The 19,876-nt window shown below is 37.5% G+C and overlaps 1 protein-coding gene across 2 annotated transcripts; it reads right to left on the bottom strand.

Moving 5' to 3' along the window:
- Positions 1–181: 181 nt before the first annotated feature.
- Positions 182–17,529, bottom strand: nfatc3b (nuclear factor of activated T cells 3b). 2 transcript variants are annotated; one of them, XM_073831516.1, is made up of 10 exons: positions 17,116–17,529; positions 12,065–13,202; positions 11,758–11,920; positions 10,696–10,895; positions 9,115–9,287; positions 7,581–7,721; positions 7,380–7,435; positions 7,106–7,232; positions 3,243–4,022; positions 182–864 (listed from the first exon to the last, which is right to left on the bottom strand). In XM_073831516.1, the coding sequence occupies exons 1-10, from the start codon at positions 17,201–17,203 to the stop codon at positions 797–799; spliced, it is 2,934 nt and encodes a 977-aa protein (XP_073687617.1). In that variant the 5' UTR covers positions 17,204–17,529; the 3' UTR covers positions 182–796. The 2 variants fall into 2 exon arrangements, with proteins under 2 accessions (XP_073687617.1, XP_073687618.1); XM_073831517.1 differs by having other exon boundaries at positions 3,243–4,019.
- Positions 17,530–19,876: the final 2,347 nt, after the last annotated feature.

Below are 19,876 nucleotides of genomic sequence, written 5' to 3'. Positions count from 1 at the left end.
TATGTAAATGTATTTAATGTGAAAATTCTTATTCTTATTCAGTACTAAATAAAAATAACATGAATTTTGTATGATCCCTCTTATTTTAGTAAAATAACATTTTGCAGATTCTGTAAGGTGTATGCAAACCTTTGACTTCAACTGTATATACATAAAAAAAAAAAAAATCTAGGAGTCCATGAAGATTGTCACAAAATTTCCTTTATGTTCAGTAAAAATTCATAAATACAAATACATTTCAAAATACCAAGCAATGGTAAAAGCATGAGAAACACATGTACTGAAATGCCAACCAGGTTACAGTTCTTTAAAGTGAACACTCAGCAGATTCAAACATGGGATTGTGCTTTATATGCTCAATGCTGCATATTTCTTCTTAATAATTTATTCTAAGCTTTTTACGATTATCATAAATTGCAAGAATAGATTTTACACTTACAATCAAAAGGAGAAAATTGAAGACAAATGATTTCGAAAGGATAATAAAAAGGCCTGTCTGGTTAAGGCACATATTGAATCGAAAACTATGACTGGTCAATATTTTACATTCACATTTGATATGCTCAGTTTAGAAAAAAAATAAAATAATGCATTCTAGGCTGAAAACTTTATGTACATGGTATTACTCATAGAAAATCTTTTCTACATGTGCAGTAATGCAAGACGCTGAAACCAAAACAGCTACGGGAGATGTCCAACTCTAATTATCAGTTCAGTAGCAGTACTGAAGTCCTATACAAGATGCTCCATTTCCATTGATCTTCTAATCGATGGGACACTGTGTCCAGGAGTGGAGTTACGGCACACTGTCGGCATTCTCTGAATCTGGAGTCTCGAACAAGTCTCTTACAATGATTTCACTGACTGTGAAGAAAATGAAAAAGCAAACAATTTAATATGAGACGCTCTCTCTCTCACAAAGACATATAGAAAACACATTTTAATAATGCATTTTTTTTTTTCCATCTACATTATATTAAACTCATCTGAGGGCAGTGTTGTACATTCAGAAACAATTGGTGTTTTCCTGCAGGTCTTATTTTAACTCATAGCACACTTTAGCTTTCACGCAGAAGTGTTAAACCGCAAAGGCTGAAACTGAGTTTCAATTATTACAGTAGTCTGCTTCTTGTGCTGTTTTTAACGTTAACAGCTCAAACATAGCTTCAGCTAGTTCCTGAAATGCTGCTTGTGTCTTTGACTTTCCAATAACCAAACAAATCTATTAATACACTTTAAACACACAAGAAGTTATTTACAACACGGCATCCATTAAGCATGTGAAATGGGAAACAGAGTATACAGTGTGGGCTATAAATATACCTTAGCCAGAAAAGGTAGCTGTGCATTTGGACAAGAATCTGTTTGAGTCAGGATGAAAGACAGCACACACACACACAAACACACACACACACACACACACACGCACGCACACGCACACGCACACGCACACGCACACACACACACACACACACACACACACACACACACACACACACACACACACACACACACACACACACACACACACAGACCCTGGCAGGGAAGGGAGTATGAAGCCGGACAACAGCACTCACTCAACGGGGGTATTCCAGTCCACTGCACCTGTCCTCTCTAACACGGATAAGTGCTGAGACATAGTAACAGTGGGCCAGGTAAAAACGAGTGACAAAAAAACATTCTGTCTTAGGGTTTGTTTAATTATAAATGTAAATATGTATGGTTAAATATATAAAAAGTAGTTTGGTTTATATATATAAAAAAAAAAAATAATAATTTTTAATAATTTAAAATTAATTATGCTAAAAAATAGCAACTAGTAACTTAATAAACATAATACTCTATCCACAGAAAAACTTAACACAAGGTACGGACAGCTTTATTAACAAAGGTCAAGTTCAGTCAAGGCCATGTGCTTCTTCCAAGGGTCTTCTTCTAGGCTAATGGCAGCAACATCTTATGTGAAGTATGTAAGACTATCACAATACAGCTGCGTAAAACTAGCAGTGGATTAGCTTTGGCGGTATATTTAGCTCTTTCACTGACTCCGTGCAATGCCAGTATCCTCTTTCCCACCGCACTGCGGGACAGTGGACTATAATTAGGCCTAAACTAAACAGGCTTCCAGACACTAGGGGTGGCAGCTGCTAGTTTTTCTTGAGAGTAAACAAAAAGCTCAGTTAGCGTATGCCACAAAGCTAGCACATATTTTGTTATTGCAGCTTGAGGCGAGTTACTGACCCAGCATGGGACACAGTAAGTATGTATTACTTGTAAACAGATAACACGGGCTGGGATAAACAGATAGAATCACAGTAATATTTGGTGTTGATATAAAATTGTTAACGGCTTGCCTTATTTCTGGATCACCAAATAATGACTTGTCAACATCTCTGGCATAATCTTCATTACCAAGTTATAAAGTATGTATTTGAAGCTTGTATGTTTGTCTTCTACTGCTTCAGCAGTAAAATGGTCTAAATCAGTTTTTTTTTTTTTTTTTTAGCACTGGGGTTACTATTTTAGGTGGGTTAGGTTGTTAGTTCTTGTGGCTAAACCCTTGAAAAAAGTGTTATTTTATCATTTATTTGAAGAAATCCCTTTCTTAAAAAGCTCTATAGCAGGAGTGGCGAACTCCGGACCTGGAGAGCCACAATCCTGCAGAGTTTAGCTTCAACCCTCATAAAAACTCCTGCCTGTAGCTTTCTAGTAACCTAGGGGTGGCCAAACTCAGTTCTGGAGGGCTGGTCTCCTGTAGAGTTTAGCTCCAACCCTAATAAAAACTCCTGTCTGTAGCTTTCTAGTAACCTAGGAGTGGCCAAACTCTGTCCTGGAGGGCCAGTGTCCTGCAGAGTTTGGCTTCAATCCTAATAAAAACACACCTGCATGTAGCTTCCTAGTAACCTAGGGGTGGCCAAACTCGGTCCTCGGCTCCAACCCCTATTAGACACACCTGAACCAGCTAATCAAGCTCTTACTAGGCATACTAGAAACTTCACGGCAGGTGTGTTGAGGCAAGTTAAAGCTAAAATCTGCAGGACATCAGCCCTCCAAGACCGAGTTTGGGCACCCCTGTAGTAACCCTTCAGACCTTGATTAGCTTCAGGTGTTTGATTAGGGTTGAAGGAAAACTCGTCCAACGTTCGCCATGCCCCATGTCTATAGGGCCCCTAAATTTCTGTGGTAATCAACAACGTCCACTTAATCTCATTGTTTTAAAATGGTTCTCTTTGGAGTCTTACCATCATCAAGAGTGATTTCCTGTAGGCCTATGGACCGAAAGGCTAGCTCTTTGTCTTTCTGTGGTTCCTGTTTAATGTTAAGGCGTTCTTCACCTTGTGACATCCTATAGCTTTTTCTGGACTCCTGGAGAGATGTACCCAAAGGTTGAGGGTCCATCAAGCTTTCTCTGACAGACGGTGAGTTAGAAGGCACTTTGGCAAGAGTTGACGGGTGGGAAAGAGAAAGCACATGGGAAGACGAGGACTGTGGTAATTGCACCAGATTCACTGTGTGTAGACCAGATAGATTGGAAACTGAGACAGGGCCAAGGTTGTGGAGATTAGGACCGTGTTCTGCAGGTATGCCTGGTTGAGACCTTAGTTGCTCTGCTACGATTTGGGATGACTTTAAGCCTTGCAGTGAGCCACCAGTCATCGGAAGACTAGGTTGTCCTTTGTAAAACAGATTCTGTTGTGGTTTTTGGTACAAAGAGTTGTTGAAATCCATCACTGAGGGATGGAACATAGGGTGGATGTCTGCTCCAGCATTAAGGCTTCTGTCTGCTGGATGATAGCGGCTTAGATACAAAGGATCCTGAGGTGAGTAACTGAGATGGGTTGAAGATGGAGCACAGATTGTCCCTTCAGACAGCAGCCACTGCTCAAGAGGTTGGACCTCATCTGAATCAACTGGGTCTCCAGTAGTGATGAAATCGGCTGGGGAGGTGGTAGAACGCTGCCCTGCTTGTTCATTGGTGTTAAGGTCCGTTCTCATGCCAAACTCCTGCTTGACCTGCACTGCTTTGAAGGAAGATGTTTAGCATATTACAGATTAGCATCATGAACATTTCTTTATTTCTCAAAACATTTGAAAAACTGCTATATTATCTTGTCCAATTAAGACCCAAATCCTTCCAGTTCTACAGTGATCTCAGACAACACAACATATTATACACAAACAAATCCAATCTTCCAATCTCCATAACTACAAGCTCCAGTTTGATTGGTAAGCCCAGGGGTCTCCGATCCTTCTCCTGCTGAGTTTAGCTCCAACCAGCTTAAGCACACTTACCTGAAAGTTTCTAGTGAGTCTGAAGATCTTGATTAGCTGGTTTAGGTGTGTTTAATTTGGGTTGGAGCTAAACTCTGTAGGACGTTGGCCCTCCAGCAACAAGTTTGGACACCCATAGGCAGGGGTGGCCAAACTCAGTCCTAAAGGGCTGGTGTCCTGCAGAGTTTAGCTCCAACCCAAATTAGACACACCTGAACCAGCTAATCGAGCTCTTTCTAGGTATACTAGAAACTTCTTGGCAGGTGTGTTGAGGCAAGTTTGAGCTAAACTCTGCAGGACACCGGCCCTCCACGACTGAGTTGCCCATAGGTAAGCCTCTATAATGGTAGCCACCCTGCTCATGGAGGGCCACCATACTGCAGGCCTTTAGGCTGTGTTTACACTTGGCTTTAACATGTGACCTGTATCCGGATGTTGTCCACATACACATGGAAAAAAAAAACAAGTGTAAACGTGCTTCTGATCTGTCCTGGTCCAGAGGTAGACTTGTTATATCATGATTGGATCACTGTGATTGCATGTTAATGCCAAGTATAACTTTCAACCCTGGTCCAACACATGTGCCTGTTATTTATAAATCCTGAACACCTTGATTAGGTGTGTTTGATTAGGGCTAGAGCTAAACTCTGCAGGGTGGCAGCCTTCCAGAAGCATAGTTGGCTACCTCTGCTCTCCGCAGATTCTTTAAGACAGTACAGAAAACACTTATAAATTGTGATTTTTTTTTAACCAGTTGCCAGGCTGCTACAATGAACGCTACACTGGACATTGACTTATCTCTCTGATGTTGTGACACTTTTTTCTGAGACACCTGTTTCCACCTGTTGTTACAATGTGTTTTTGGTGATTTGATCACATTTGCACAATACCATTTCCAATTGGTATTACTATGCATTTCAAATTCCCTGTGACCACTTGTTTTCAGATTCCGCAAAGACACTCACCTGACTGAACAAGAGCATATTATGTGACTTAGTTTTAGTCCTTAGTCCTAGTTTTAACCAATTAAGTTTGCGTAGGAGGCATTCATTATCATTTATTATAATTTTTTATCTTAATTTTATGGTGTTGCTTATGTATTAGCTTTTATGATCCACACAATGTGGATTTCTACGTCAACAATGTCAAAGTCTAAGTTCAATCACAAGTGTCTGAGTCCAAGTACTCCAACTCTTTGTATTGATTCCCACTGTAATTTGTGTGTTTTGGTACAATGCAGCTAATTTTGAATCACTTGATTTGGTGCGCTTTTGCACAACGCACCCCAGGATGAACACATTTTAGGTACTTCACTGTGGTCTGGGATGCATTAAAAGAGAAGTTCACTTCCAGAACAAAAATTCACAGATAATGCACTGGTCATCCAAGATATTCATGTCTTTCTTTCTTCAGTCGTAAAGAAATTCTGTTTTTTGGGGAAAACATTTCAGGATTTCTCTCCATATAGTGGACTTCAATGGTGCTCACGAGTTTGAAATTCCAAAACGCAGTTTAAATGCAGCTTCAAAAGGGCTCCCAGCCTAGGAAGAAGGGTCTTATCTAGCCAAACGATTGGTTATTTTCTAAAAAAAAAAAAAAAAAAAAAAAAAAAATAATATATATATATATATATATATATATATATACAATTTATATACTTTTTAACCTCAAATGCTCATATTGTCTAGCTCTGCGTATACTCTGTGTATTCCGGTTCAAGACAGTTAGGTCGAAAAACAACCATCTCATTTTCTCCTCCAACTTCAAAATCGCTAAAATTGCTGTTTTACCTTTTTTGAAAAGCGTGTTTGATCTTCTTTGCACTTTCATTTTGTAAACATTGGGTCAGTACTTCTGCAGCGATGTACGACTAGAAAATGTGATTTTTCTTTTGACATACACTAACTGTCTTGAACTGGAATACACTGGGTACACACAGAACTAGACAAGACGAGCATTTGAGTTTAAAAAGTGTATCAATTGTCAATTTTTTTGAGACCTTTGAAGCTCATTTAAACTGCTTTTTGGAAGTTCAAACTTGTGGGCAGCATATAAGTCAACTATATGGAGAGAAACCCTGAAATGTTTTTTCTCAAACATTATTTCTTTATGACTGAAGAAAGAAAGACATGAATATCTTGGATGACAAGGGGGTGAGTACATTATCTGTAAATTGTTGTTTCGGAAGTGAACTTCTCCTTTAAGGACAGACAGCATTTCTACTACAAATGCAATGTGATCATGTGCATTTTTGACTCCCTTCATGTGTTTTTTTTAGTGATCAGATAAAATGTTTAACACCTTTCTTTTACACAATTGGTGCTGAACTCTTGTGATTGGACAGCCAAAGATGCATCTTAATGCCAAGTGGAAACAGGATATCCTTTACCACTGAGCTGTGTCAGTAACCATAATTAATACCAATAACCATTTATATTCTGTATCTTCTAATTGCTTCTGGGCAGACTGTACAAACGTTCCTAGAGACCATTTATTATGAATGTGAATGAGCTACTGCCTTCTTTAACCACTTAGATCAGGGGTGCCCAGCCCTGTTCCTGGAGATCTACCTACTCGCAGACTTTAGTTCCAGCCCTGCTCCAACACAGCTGTCTGTAATTATCAAGTGCTTCCAAAGAGATTGATTTGCTGGTTCAGGTGTGTTTGATCAGGGTCGGAGCTGAACTTTGTAGGATGGTAGATCTCCAGGAACAGGGCTGGGCACCCCTGACCTATATCCCCATTTTTAACTAGAACTGTTGCTGTCCAACTGGTAGTTCTTGAGATCTGTCAGTGGACCAGACTTGCTGATACTCATAAGAAGGACTATTACCTGAAAGATAGGTGAAGAACTGTGAGGCACTTTTCTTCCTCTTGCCATTGCTAACATAGAACTGCACCTGGGTGGAGGAAGCCGTGGTTTTCTTGTAGTACGGAGGGATCTTTACCACTATGCTTGTCTAAACAGGAATGGGAACACAAGAGAACTTCAGAGACACCTGTAATTATAAACCTCAATGGGAAATGTAATGCACATATGTTATGTTGTTACAAGAAATTGAGAATTTCAGTGTTTCTTTACAAAAACAGTAACATACTGTGCTTACATTTTGACTCTTTTCTTGTAAAGCCCTCACATCAACCTCCCACTGTGTTTTACCATCTGGAATGGAAAAAAAGACAATACAAAGGCTCTTTTGTTATTACATGACAAACTGTCATCCAAAATGTATTGCTAAAAACACCTCCTAATTACAGCAGAGAAACTAGCTGTGAGAATAGTTATTGTAAAACATGGTTTCACTTACCAGAGCCCTTTTCTAGGAAGACGACTGTTGATTCTGGATTGACGTTTTGCCCTGTTATAAGCATCTCTTCTCCTCCATTAACAGAACCACAGGTGGGACTAAAGCTCTCGATTTGGGGAAGTTCCTGAGCTAAACGTTGAGCTAGTCAACAGAGAAAGGAAATGGATGTAAACTGCTGACCAACATGACTTGGTAACATTTTCAAAATGAAAATTTGAGTTTTGAATATTTTCCCACCTAACAACATTTTATTATTCACAGTTTTTTATTTTTTAGACACATTTTTTTCCTCAACTCTGTAACGGATAAAATTGGATTGGTTTAAAAAAAATATTTTGACACAGAATTTGTTATAAAACAAACATCTACCTACTGCTCATGTGTCCCTGATAACAATTTAATGATAACAAATGTAACATTTATTATATTTTTCACATTTCTATAGGACTAAAGCTAAAAATACACAAGTTGTGTGTCTATGGTCTCTTTATTTTTGTAAAACAAACAAAAAAAATGTAGAAGTTTAAGTAAAACCACAATTGTATTGTTTTATTAGTCTTTAACATGTTAGATAGTGCTTAGCAAGAAATGCTTTCATTCTTAATTGTCTTCCCTATATGCTTGCAAAACATATTAACATGACAAGATGTGATGGGGTTAAAGTCTGTAACACATTTGAAGGATATATTGCTTTCAATTTTAATTTTAAGTTTTGTTTCTCTTTCATGTTGTCCCCTTATTTTTGGGTCAACATACCTGCATGGCCAACATTGTCTTTCCGCTGTATATGGGTGCAACTTCTAAAGTTTAAGAGGACATATTACATCAAAAAAATAAAAAATTGTTGTCATGATTTTGGTAAGTATATATTTGCTGAAACCATGACTGCTTTATATTTATTTCATTAAAATGATTAATACATGACATAAATAACTCAACCCTGTCACAAGCTTACAACCCCGTAACAATGGGAAATGCACATATTTGTGACGGGGGTTGAGGTTTTTCACTCAAAATGACCACTGCTCCTCATGTAGTTAGGACAGTAGACCATGTATGGCCACAATAAATTAAGTACACTGTATATACTTATAGATTAAAATAAAATGTTGAAAAATAATTGTTTTCCATCTTCATTTTACGTAACAGGGTTGAGTTGTTAAGCTTGACCGTACCCTCCTTGAGGAGAGTAGAACATTTATGGCAGAAATAAAAGTACATACCTATGGTTTGCCGTCTTAATTGTATGTGACAGGGTTACGTTTCTTGACAGCGCCCTCCCTGACTATAATATGCCTCAAAATATGAATAAAGTTTGGGTTGGTTTAAGATATGTATACGATAGGTATTTTTAGTCATTATAATGGGTATACCAAAGTATTGTGAAAAACTTTGAACAATTAATTTTGGTGAACCACCACTTTAGAAACTCTACAGGACTGAAATATTACCGAATCTCAGGAATGACCCATGTAATGCCTGCCTTACCAAAATAGTTTACATAGAACATGCATAATCACAGAAAATAACTCACAGCATTCTATGGGTGTGGATGCCACTTGCAGGGACAGCACTTTTCCGTTGTGTTGAGGGATATGAACACGGAACACAGCACGCACACGTGTGTTTTTACGCCCGATATCAGTTTCTCCCTTCCGCAACTCGATGTCTGAATTCCTTAGCTTCAGGATCCCAGCACAGTCAATGCTTTCAAACAAAGATGATAAAAGTCAGTTAAATTGTGTTTACTTATTAAAACTGCAGTTATCTATGGAAAGTGTGACGTAAATGGTGCTGTTTGCCGACAACTTTTGGCCCATTTTAGTTATTTCACTTTGAGACCTGCATATGGAAAAGTTTCTCTTAAAAGCCTTGCCAGTATGGGAGTGGGTGGATGCATCATCATGCAAAAGCAATGTTTTTTTTTTTTTTTTCTACCAAAGCCACTGTTGAAATGTTCTATTCTCAGCCTTGATTAATTTATTCCGTTAGCAAAAATGTGAGAATAGATAAAATTATTTATTCTGTATGTGACCCTGGACTACAAAACCAGTCTTAACACTGTAAAAAATGATTTTCTTACTTAGACTTTTTGTCTTGTTTCCAGCCAAAATATCTAACAATTCTTAAATCAATAAGGATTTTCTAGATGAGCAAATATTGTGTTGTTTTCAGAAAAAAGTCAAAAAAGTCTAAAAAAAAAATCAAAAAGAGTCAAAATTAAGTGTGTTTTTGCTTGAAACAAGCAAAATAATCTGCCAATGGGGTAAGAAAAATAATATTGTTTTCTGTTTGTATGATTTTTTAAGATTGTTTACCTTGTTCTAAGCAAACACTCTGCTTTTACTGAAAACAAAACAATAATCTTTACTTGTCTAGAAAATCCTTCTTGATTTAAGAATTTTTAGATATTTTGTCTGGAAACAAGACAAAAAATCTAAGTAAGAAAAGCATTTTTTCCCCAGTGAAGTAGTATGGGCATATTTGTAGCAATAGCCAAATATAAATTGTATGGGTCAAAATGATTAATTTTTCTTTAATGCCAAAAATGATTAGGATATTAAGTTACGATCATGCTCATGAAGACATTTTGTAAATTTCCTACTGTAAATATATCAAAACCTAATTTTTGATTAGTAATATGCATTGCTAAGAACTTAATTTGGACATCTTTCAAAGCGTTTTTTTTTTTGTGCATCTCTCAGATTCCAGATTTTCAAATAGTTGTATCTCGGCCTAACAGACTTTCAACTTTCATATTATGTATAAATCTGAAAAAAAAAAAAAAAAAATGACCCTTATGACTGGTTTTGTGGTCCAGGGTCAATATGATCTCAATAAGTCAGCTTCAATGATATAATTCACTTCGTGTAAAATTCATTGAGTGTACATCAAAACAAAAAAATGGAAAGGTACAACTGAACCAAAAAAAATAAAAAATACCGATTGCACCTTTAAAACTGTTCTAAATTTCACATATTTTCCATTCAGCACTGCCATCTTCTTCTTCTTCTAAACTGTCAGCAATGTCAATACATCATTTATGCAAAAAAGCTCTGTCTACAATGCATGCAGGGCAGGGTGCATGTAAATCAGAGGTTTGCTCGACGGGTACCTGGCAGACATATTGTTTTCAGGCAGGAGAGGAATTTCGAGAACTTTGGTGCAGGATATCACTGTCTCTTGACTCGGCGTCGCCACGGTTTTCCCAGTGATTCTGTGCACTTGATAGAATGGGTGTGGTCTGATGTAACGCTCATCCGCTGTCCCGATGAACATCTGCAGGCTGACGGGTTTTTCATTAAATCCTATTAGCTACAGATGCGAGAAGAAACAATATGAGTAAACAGGCAGCTGGTTATTCCAAATGAATTGTTCCTAGGCCTATCCATCATCCATCAAAGGTTTAATGCTCTGCAGCTCTTAAAATATTCAAAGTAGCACATATCAGGTTGACATTTCAAACCAACATTCAAAGTTTGTTGACGATCTTTCCTTTTCTAGTTTTACATGTCTGAAAAGCTTGCAACATCTGTTTCTTTAACGCCAGGAATGGTGGCCATTCGTGTCATAGGTAGCTAGGGTAAACAAACAGTGCAACACATGTAACATTAGCTTGTACCCTGTTAAAAATACCACAAGCTGACTGGATCAAAAGTTCTGTTCAAAAGCCTGGCTGATATTTATCACATAGATATCACATCGTTAATCCAGTGATATCTCAGCTGTCTCTAAAAATATAAATGTATAATAATACTAATTAATATTATAATATTAATATAAATAATTAAATACACCCAAACAATAATCTGGTACTTTTGTCTTGTACTAGAGCAGATGTCAGATGAGCAACAAACCTTTAGGTATGGAACCCTTTCTCAATTTACCAGAACAATGAAAACTGCTGTGCAAGTTCGGTGAACTGTTCAAAATGTGCACAATACAGTATGGTGTGACAAACAAAAACAACAGAAAAGTGGGTAATGATGGATGAAATACTCCATTAATAATTAACCATAATCCATAAATCACATGCAAACAAACAAACAAACAAAAAAAAAAAATATATATATATAATTCACAGTTTCCGAACAGGTTTTCACTCCCATTTTGCAGACAAACAGGTGGAAGGGCCCCAAACAATCTTAGATCTGGTATTAAGTCTATAAAGTCGGACCTTTACAACAGGGTGTCTTCCGCAGTCCGATTTAATGGCCCCTCGACTGCCCTCCGTCTCATAATGGGCTCTGTGGTGAGGTCTAGGTTGGATCTCCATCTTTAACTCACACTGGCCACACTGACTGGGCAGAGGACAGTCCAGTGGAGGTAAAGACGTGGACCTGAGTAAGAAAAAGAAACAGAAGCGGCTGAGCATTTGCCATTGAAACAGACACCCATTGTTATAGCCCTAACAGGTTCATAAATGATGGAACAACAGGGCACTGAAGGTGAACAATTGAGTCCCATAAGTACATGCAATTTACCTGTATAAAGGAGTGCCGACTTGTTTGGGTTTAACCCAAGGGAAGTGTGTTGGGACAGCTAAGAAATGTTCCACTATGTCCTCTTTCTTTAAACTGGGGAGGGACACAGCTATGCCTGAGTTTAGCGACGGATTTGCAAGGCTTTGGTCTTGAAGACTTGAATCCTCTTGTCCAGGCATCAGAGCCATTTGATCCTGGTGGTTGGTCTGATACCTTCTTCTTGTTTTGGATGGGATGTCTACCTCCAGTGGAGGGGTTTGGTAGGGAGCAAATGTGGCACCTCCCAACCATGTCTCCTCAGTGACACTACCCCGAGGAGAGTGAGATGGTGTTACGTTGGGGGAAAGGTGCGGAGATGCCAAACCGGGATTGACCTCTGCACTGGAATGCCGCCTTTTTCCACCTGGCGAGGTTGGCCGAGAAGACGGCCGTGAGGATGAGGACTGTGGACGAGGACTGAGCCAAGTTTCCTCTGTGATACTGGTGCGGGGAGATTGATACGGCGACAGCGATTGGGAGTAATGATATTGTAGAGGTTGCTGGTAATGTTGTTGTTGGTGGTAACGGTACCAGGGGTCATCTCCATATGCCGGAGAACCAAAGGGAGACACGAGCGGGGACACTTGAGGAGACGCCTGGGGAGACGTAAGTGGGGACGGCAGAGGAGACGGCAACGGCGACACTTGAGGAGAAGCCAGCCGAACTTGAGCGGCCGCCTCATTCAGTTCGGCCTCCACATCATCGTAGATGTGTGAGAAGGATTCGCAGGACGAGGCGTCAGACAACCAGCTGCGAGAGGACAAACTACTGCAGGGGCTGGGACACAGTGAGGACGTGTCCCTGTATGAAGCATCCAATGGCAGAAAGAGCTGGTCCCTTGATAGAGACCCAACACCGGCTTCTCCACATGCGCCTGCCAACTCGTCCAACTGGTGAGCGCCCAGGTCCTGGTGGCAGTTGGCTGGGATAGAGGTGATTTGGATGCTAGGACAGTCAAAGACTCTACTGGGAGACTCCATGGGTTGGATGAAACCAGAGTGAAGGGTGCCATAAGACTGGTTTCCACAGCTGTCTAGCTGCTCTTGGGGCCCAGGAGGAAAGAGAGGGTAGCAGTTGGCATCATCATCCGATCTAGATTCTAAAGTACAAGGAAAAAAATTATTTTTAACACAAGGCGAAATACTACGTCTACCCTGGTTTATGCCATATGCCATTTTCCTTAGAGGGATAGTTCACCCAAAAAAATTTTAATTCTGTCATTAATTACTCACCCTACCGTCATTCTTGACCCCTTCGTTCGTCTTCGGAACACAAATTAAGATATTTTTTGATGAAATCCGAGAGTTTTTCGACCCTCCATAGACAGCAAGGGTCCTTCCATGTTCAAGGTCCAAAAAAGGTACCAAGTTTTGTTGTCAAAAGTACTGAAATTTGTGAGGAGCATGAAGTGCTGATCATTGTAGCCAATCTCAGACATATCTGTTGAGTGTGTAAACACTATGGCCAATAAGCGATGTTTAAGAATCAACTCAACAGCAGAATGTGAGCAGGAAATGGATGTTTTTAAAATTTCAGTACCGACTTGTACCGAAATCGGTACTTTCGACAATACTAGTACCACAAACATCAACTAGTACCACAACAAAATAGTCCATGTGACATCAGTGGATCAACTGTAATTTTATGAAGCTATGAGAATACTTTTTGTTGCGCAAAAAAAATAAAATAACATCTTTATTCAACAATTCTTCTCCTCCGCGTCACCCTAGCACCATTTTGGAGAGTACCACAATTCATTAGCATGCTTTCCTCTGAACGTATTCTCGTAGCTTGAACGGTTCAACCACTGTTGTCACATGTCACTTTTTTGTTTATTTTCTTGGTTCCCTTCTGGACCTTGGAACGTGGAAGGACTCTTGCTGTCTTTGAAGGGTCAGAAAACTCTCAGATTTCATCAAAAATATCTTAATTTGGGCTCTGAAGACGAACGAAAGTCTTATGAGTTTGGAACAACATGAGGGCGAGTAATCAACGACAGAATTTTCTTTAAAACTGGAATACACTACACTAAAAAATGCTGGGTTATTTATTTATTTTTAACCCAAATGCTGGGTTTAGCCTGCTGGGTCATTTTAGTGGGTTGTTTTTAATATTTTTACCCAAATGCTGGGTATTTTTTTCTGCACTCTTTTTTAACCTAAATGCTGGGTTCGGCTTGTTGTGCCATTTTATTGGGTTTTACCCAGGTGCTGGGTAGTTTTTCTGTAACTAAGCTGCTGGGTCATTTTTAAATATTGGGCCATTTTTTTTCTACCCAACCGCCGAGTTGAGCCTGTCTCCGACAAAACAACCCATCTGCTGAGTTACAGTCAGACGCGGTCTTTTTGGTGATTGAGTTCTCTACAGGAGAAATTAAAATGGCACTTGTAATGTAAAATGTTACATTTTTTTTATTTATAAATATTTTTTATTTATTTTTTATTTATAAATATTTTTTATTTTTTTTAATTTATAAAAAAATATTGTCAAACGAGTTTAATGGTAATTTGTATTTAAATTGTAAACTATGCTGTGTTCACCCAAATAAATTACATTTTTCTTATATTTTTGTCTATGGGTGTTCTTGCTTAATAATAAATATTCATCTTTTGTTTATTGCTGTTGCCTGTTTAATTCTGTGAGTGATTTTTCATTTCCAGCCCATTTTAAGCCAGCAATATAATATTTTTAAGCTAAGAGATAGTTGACTTAAATGTAACAACCCAGCATGTTGGGTAAAACCAGTTAAACTAACCCAGCATGTGTTCTGTCCAATATTTGCCCAATGCTGGGTTGCCAAACACCCAAGTTGGGTTGTTTTTAACCCAGACTTTTTTAGTGTACATGACTTTTACACAGGTTTCTGCTTTGTTTGCAGTCTGGAAGAGTTCTCATCTGTACTCTGAAAAATTTGGACAGTCAGAAAATCATGTAGGGCATAATGGGCAAAGACTTTAATTACATAAAGTGATTTATATCACCTCGTTTTACAATGAGGCAGAGCTTAATTTTGGCTTAATTGGGAATTGCTTGTATTTCTATTACTAAAATAGCTTATTATATTAGGACATCTATCTGATCAGACTAGAGGATTTAAGACTAACTCATCCAACTCCAGAGTAAGTGATTGTCCACCAAGTCAGTGGTGCCTACTTCGGTTGGCCTTATCCCATAGTCCACTCTGGCTACACATGAGATGATGCTTTTTAAAAGATTATGAAAAATGTTGTCATGATAATATGAACTGTTGAATTGTGTACATTTTTAGGGTTAATACTATTGATTGTATTTTGTTTTTTTGTTTGTTTGTTTTATGTTGAGGAAGGACAAATACAATCCAGTGTCTTTAGTAGCATGTGTATATTTGTATAGCCAGAACTACATTTTATGCCAAAAATCGTTAGGATATTAAGTAAAGATCATGTTCCATGAATATATTTTGTAAATTTCCTACTGTAAATATATCAAATATTAACTTTTGTTATGCATTGCTAAGAATGTTGGGCAACTTTAAAGGCAATTTTCTCAGTATTTTGATTTTGTTTGCACCCTCAGATTCCAGATTTTCAAATAGTATCTCGACCAAATATTGTCCTATTTATTCAGCTTTCAGATGATAACTGGTTTTGTGGTCCAGGATCACAAATAATCCTTAACACAAACAAAAAAACTAATAAATTATGTTCCCAAGAGCACAACAAATTCTTCACGAAACTTCAATGAAGCGAGGCCGCATAGGTTACGCACTTGGCATACTGCGGGTACTTGAGCCAATGCATTTCAAGAGATGCTCTTATGGCTCATTCAGACACATGAGCAAACTGACAGCTGCCAGAGGTGCAACAGTAGCTAACCATAAATATCACACACTCACACGGATCCACGAGCTAGGGATGCTGTCACACTGATAAGATTATCTGTTTAACACAATGCTATGGACTGTCATTGCACTCAAGCTTCAGCAGTCAAATGCCCAGCAATAAAAACCTAAAAGGTGATTTACAGTGAGTTCAACCATGATATCAGTCGGGTTTACATATACAGATGGAGGAAGATGGATTACAGTGGACAGTGCAACTTGCATTAAGCAATATACACTGTGTGCATAATTATTAGGCACTTTGATATTCTGGTCATATTTTTTTTTCCAAGCACATTTGACCAATTCCAAACCACATCTTAATAACTACTATTCATTTTGTATTTAATTATTTATAAGTGATATATAATTGTCCGTGAAGGCTGGAAGTGAAAAACTCCTTATATTCTGGTGTGCAGAATTATTAGGCACGTTTTCTTTTGCAGATACAACGAGCCAAAAAAGAGATTTAACTCGGACTGAAAAGTCAAAAACCATTAAATGCCCATGAGAAGGATGCAATACTAGAATTTGCAATTGATGTGATTGATTGATGTGGTTTGGAATTGGTCAAATGTGCTTGAAAAAAAAATAATAATAATAAAAAAATATATATATTTTTAACCTCATGACCAGAATGTCAACGTGCCTAATAATATGCACACAGTGTAAGAGCAGCGTAGGGAAGTAGAGTAGTAGACAAACATATGCTTACAGTGCCAATATTAATAATAACAATGCTAATATAGGCCTATTCAAAGCCATTTGAGCAGTTTTAGTTCTACTGCTGTTCAAAAGTATAACTGACACGAAAACAACGAAATTATTCGTATAGATACAGATGCATGCATGTTATTAAAAGATGTTCCGCTTGATTAGACTTTGACCTTCCTCTTTACGCGAGTCAACTACACGAACTACTGCATTTGATGTTGAAAGATAAGGAAGTGACTTTTAGTATATTGAAACAGTTTCATTTATTCAAAACAGCCAGATCCAAACATGGCTACTTCTGTAACACATTCTTGACGCAAAGAGACTTGTACGCCAAGTACATCGCTAGCATTTTTACCGAGAGCGCTTGCACGCACTTCATTGATATAATCGGAGCGTTGGTCGCGTCGCGTCGCGTCGCGTAAAGTAATGTACAAACCTGTGTGGCCCAGCGAGGACGGATGAGTGTAACCGCTCTCCCCGAACATCAGTCTGAAGTCCAGTTCTTCTCTGTAGTTAGCAGTCATTGCATTAGACTACTTTTCCTCTATGAAATTAGAAAAAAAAAAAAAAAAAACAAGTCCATGCGTGGACGCAAACGCAACTCTAACACTCCAACTTTCTGCAGGCGTCTCTTTGGTTGACAAAACAGAGATGGTGTCAGCGCGAAAACCCGGAACACACGGTCCAAAATGCCTTTTCTCTCTCTCAGAAGTTGGTTAGATCGAGCCTTTGATGTTGTTTCTTCTCGTACTTTGTTGACGTCCCGCCGTGTTTAATAATCCCATGCTGGGTTTGGTGTTGATCTGAGGTCTCCCGCACATGTAGATCGTGGCTCTAGTAAAGTTACATTTCACACTGCGACTCCAGACGTGACGTCACGACATTTGACAGACTACAAACACTCGGAAAGGAAACACACGCACGCGCGCGCACGCGGCCTCATTTGCAAGCAGCAACAATGTCACTAGTGTGCGAGAACAATTCGGTTGTAGTGGACTCACTGGAGAGCAGCTGTTTTGTAACTCCGTCGTCGTGAATGTACGCGGATTGTCGGAATATATCGGGTGATACGCATTTCTTTCGCAAGGTCAGAGTATGGTTGTGGCTCAAAACATATTGAGCGCCCTTACACACAAAATACCATGGTAACCACAGTTTCCGCTTTAATAATTGACATTGAAGTTCATTCTAATACTGCAAAATAAACGACACAAATATGTGTCTTAGTATCTTATTGAAAACGGTGTAGCTTTTGGAATCTGTCATTTTTTAGAATAGCCACTTTCTACCAAAAGTCTCATAAAGTCACTTTGTTAAAGTAGACAACATTTTCTATTTGCCCAGTTTTAGAAGAGGGACTAGTTAATAATAAAAAATAAAAAAAGGTTCAAATAATAATAAATAATAATAGAATAACTAATTAATTTATTGCATTCTCTAACATAAAATAAAAATAAGCAATCACTTTGTTACAGTATTTATTAATATTTTATTTTATGTTTGTCCCAAAATGGTTTGACATATTATTATTATTATTATTATTAATTTATAGCATTATCTACTTAAAAAAAGAGAAAAAAAATACGTTTGTTACAGTATTTATTTCTTATTTAAGTTTCTGTTTGTCCAGGTTTAGATGAGAAACTAGTTAATTAAAAACAGATAATGGTTATTGTTGTTGTTATTATAATTATTCCTCTTACTACTACTACTAGTAATACTATTATTATTATTATTTAATTATTTATTGTATCATCTAACGATACAAACAAACAATACATGTTACAGTATTTATTAATTTTTAATTTTCTCTTTGTTGTTTTTAGATGAGGAACTATTTAATAAAAATGGGTTATTATTATTATTATTATTATTATTGTTATTCCTACTAGGGTTGTGACGATGAGGAAATTTCCCCACCGGTTTATCGGCATGTGACAACACCGGTAATACCGGTATCACCGTGGGGGTGGGGGTTTGCTCTTTTTTTCTGCTTTTAAATAGCTTATAAATGCGTGCGTATTATACTTTCACTTTCAGTTTTGCGGGAATTGGCAATTCGGCGTCAATTGTTTTAATGGACGACAACGAAACTACAAAAAAAAAAAAAAAAAAAAAAAAAACTTTGCACCCAAAATATTGCCAAACAGGTGCTTTTGGACACTCTCTTTCTGTAAATTCGACTCCTCGCACAGATAATTAACACGGCCAATTCACCATCAGCAATCACACTCCGTATCCAAGCACTACAAGAGAATCCCTTTAAATAGCCAAGCAGTCTTACCTTCATCGTCTCTTGTTTTCAGCATCCCTCTCCCTGGCCAGGGGGAGTACCCCGGGCTCGGCCAAACATGCTTAACTTTTACGCTGTTTATTATATGTAAGCGCGAACTCCTCACGTGAGGAGAAATATGACGCATTGTAGCTATGTTCAGTTTTTAATTATATTGCATGCTCTCGTCTTAAGTAAATTATTTAGAATAATATTTTCCATTCAATTCAAATAAATATTTAATAAAAAAACGAATACTAAAAAAAAAAAAAAAAAAAAAAAAGTGGAGACGGTGTCACGGTGGAAAAGTGATGTCACCGGTGTTGCGTCTTAAAACCGGTAACACCGTCAACACCGTCTATCGTGGCAAGCCTAATTCCTACTACTACAACTACTACTATTATTATTATTATTATTTTTATTATTATGATTTTTATTCCTAGTAGTACTACTACTACTACTATTATTATTATTATTTATTTATTTATTGTATTATCTAACGTTAAAAATAAACAATACATTTATTACAGTATTTAAAAACCTTTGATTTTCTGTTTGTCCAGTTTTAGAGGAGGAACTGGTTAATATTAATAATAAAAAAGGTTTGGAATTATTTATTATAATTATTATTATTATTTATTTATTGTATTATCTAACATACAAAAATATATTTGTTAGTGTTTATTAATCTTTAATTTTTTTTAATTAATAGTTAATTAAAAAAAGCAAAAAAGTTAGGAATATCATTATTATTATTTGTTTTATTTATTTATTGATTAATTGTATTATCTAACGTTTTTTCCATTTTATTTTTGACATTTTACAGAGCTAGTTAATTTTCCCTGTCCGAAACTAAATAAATGAATAAATATTAATAATAATAATAATAATTATTATTATTGTAATTTTTTCATGAATTATTGGC

Source organism: Garra rufa, chromosome 25 (genome assembly GCF_049309525.1).
Source record: "Garra rufa chromosome 25, GarRuf1.0, whole genome shotgun sequence".
In the NCBI taxonomy this organism is placed as follows: domain Eukaryota; kingdom Metazoa; phylum Chordata; class Actinopteri; order Cypriniformes; family Cyprinidae; genus Garra; species Garra rufa.
The sequence above is the reverse complement of the archived record's forward strand: the minus strand, read 5'-3'. Positions and strand labels throughout refer to the sequence as shown.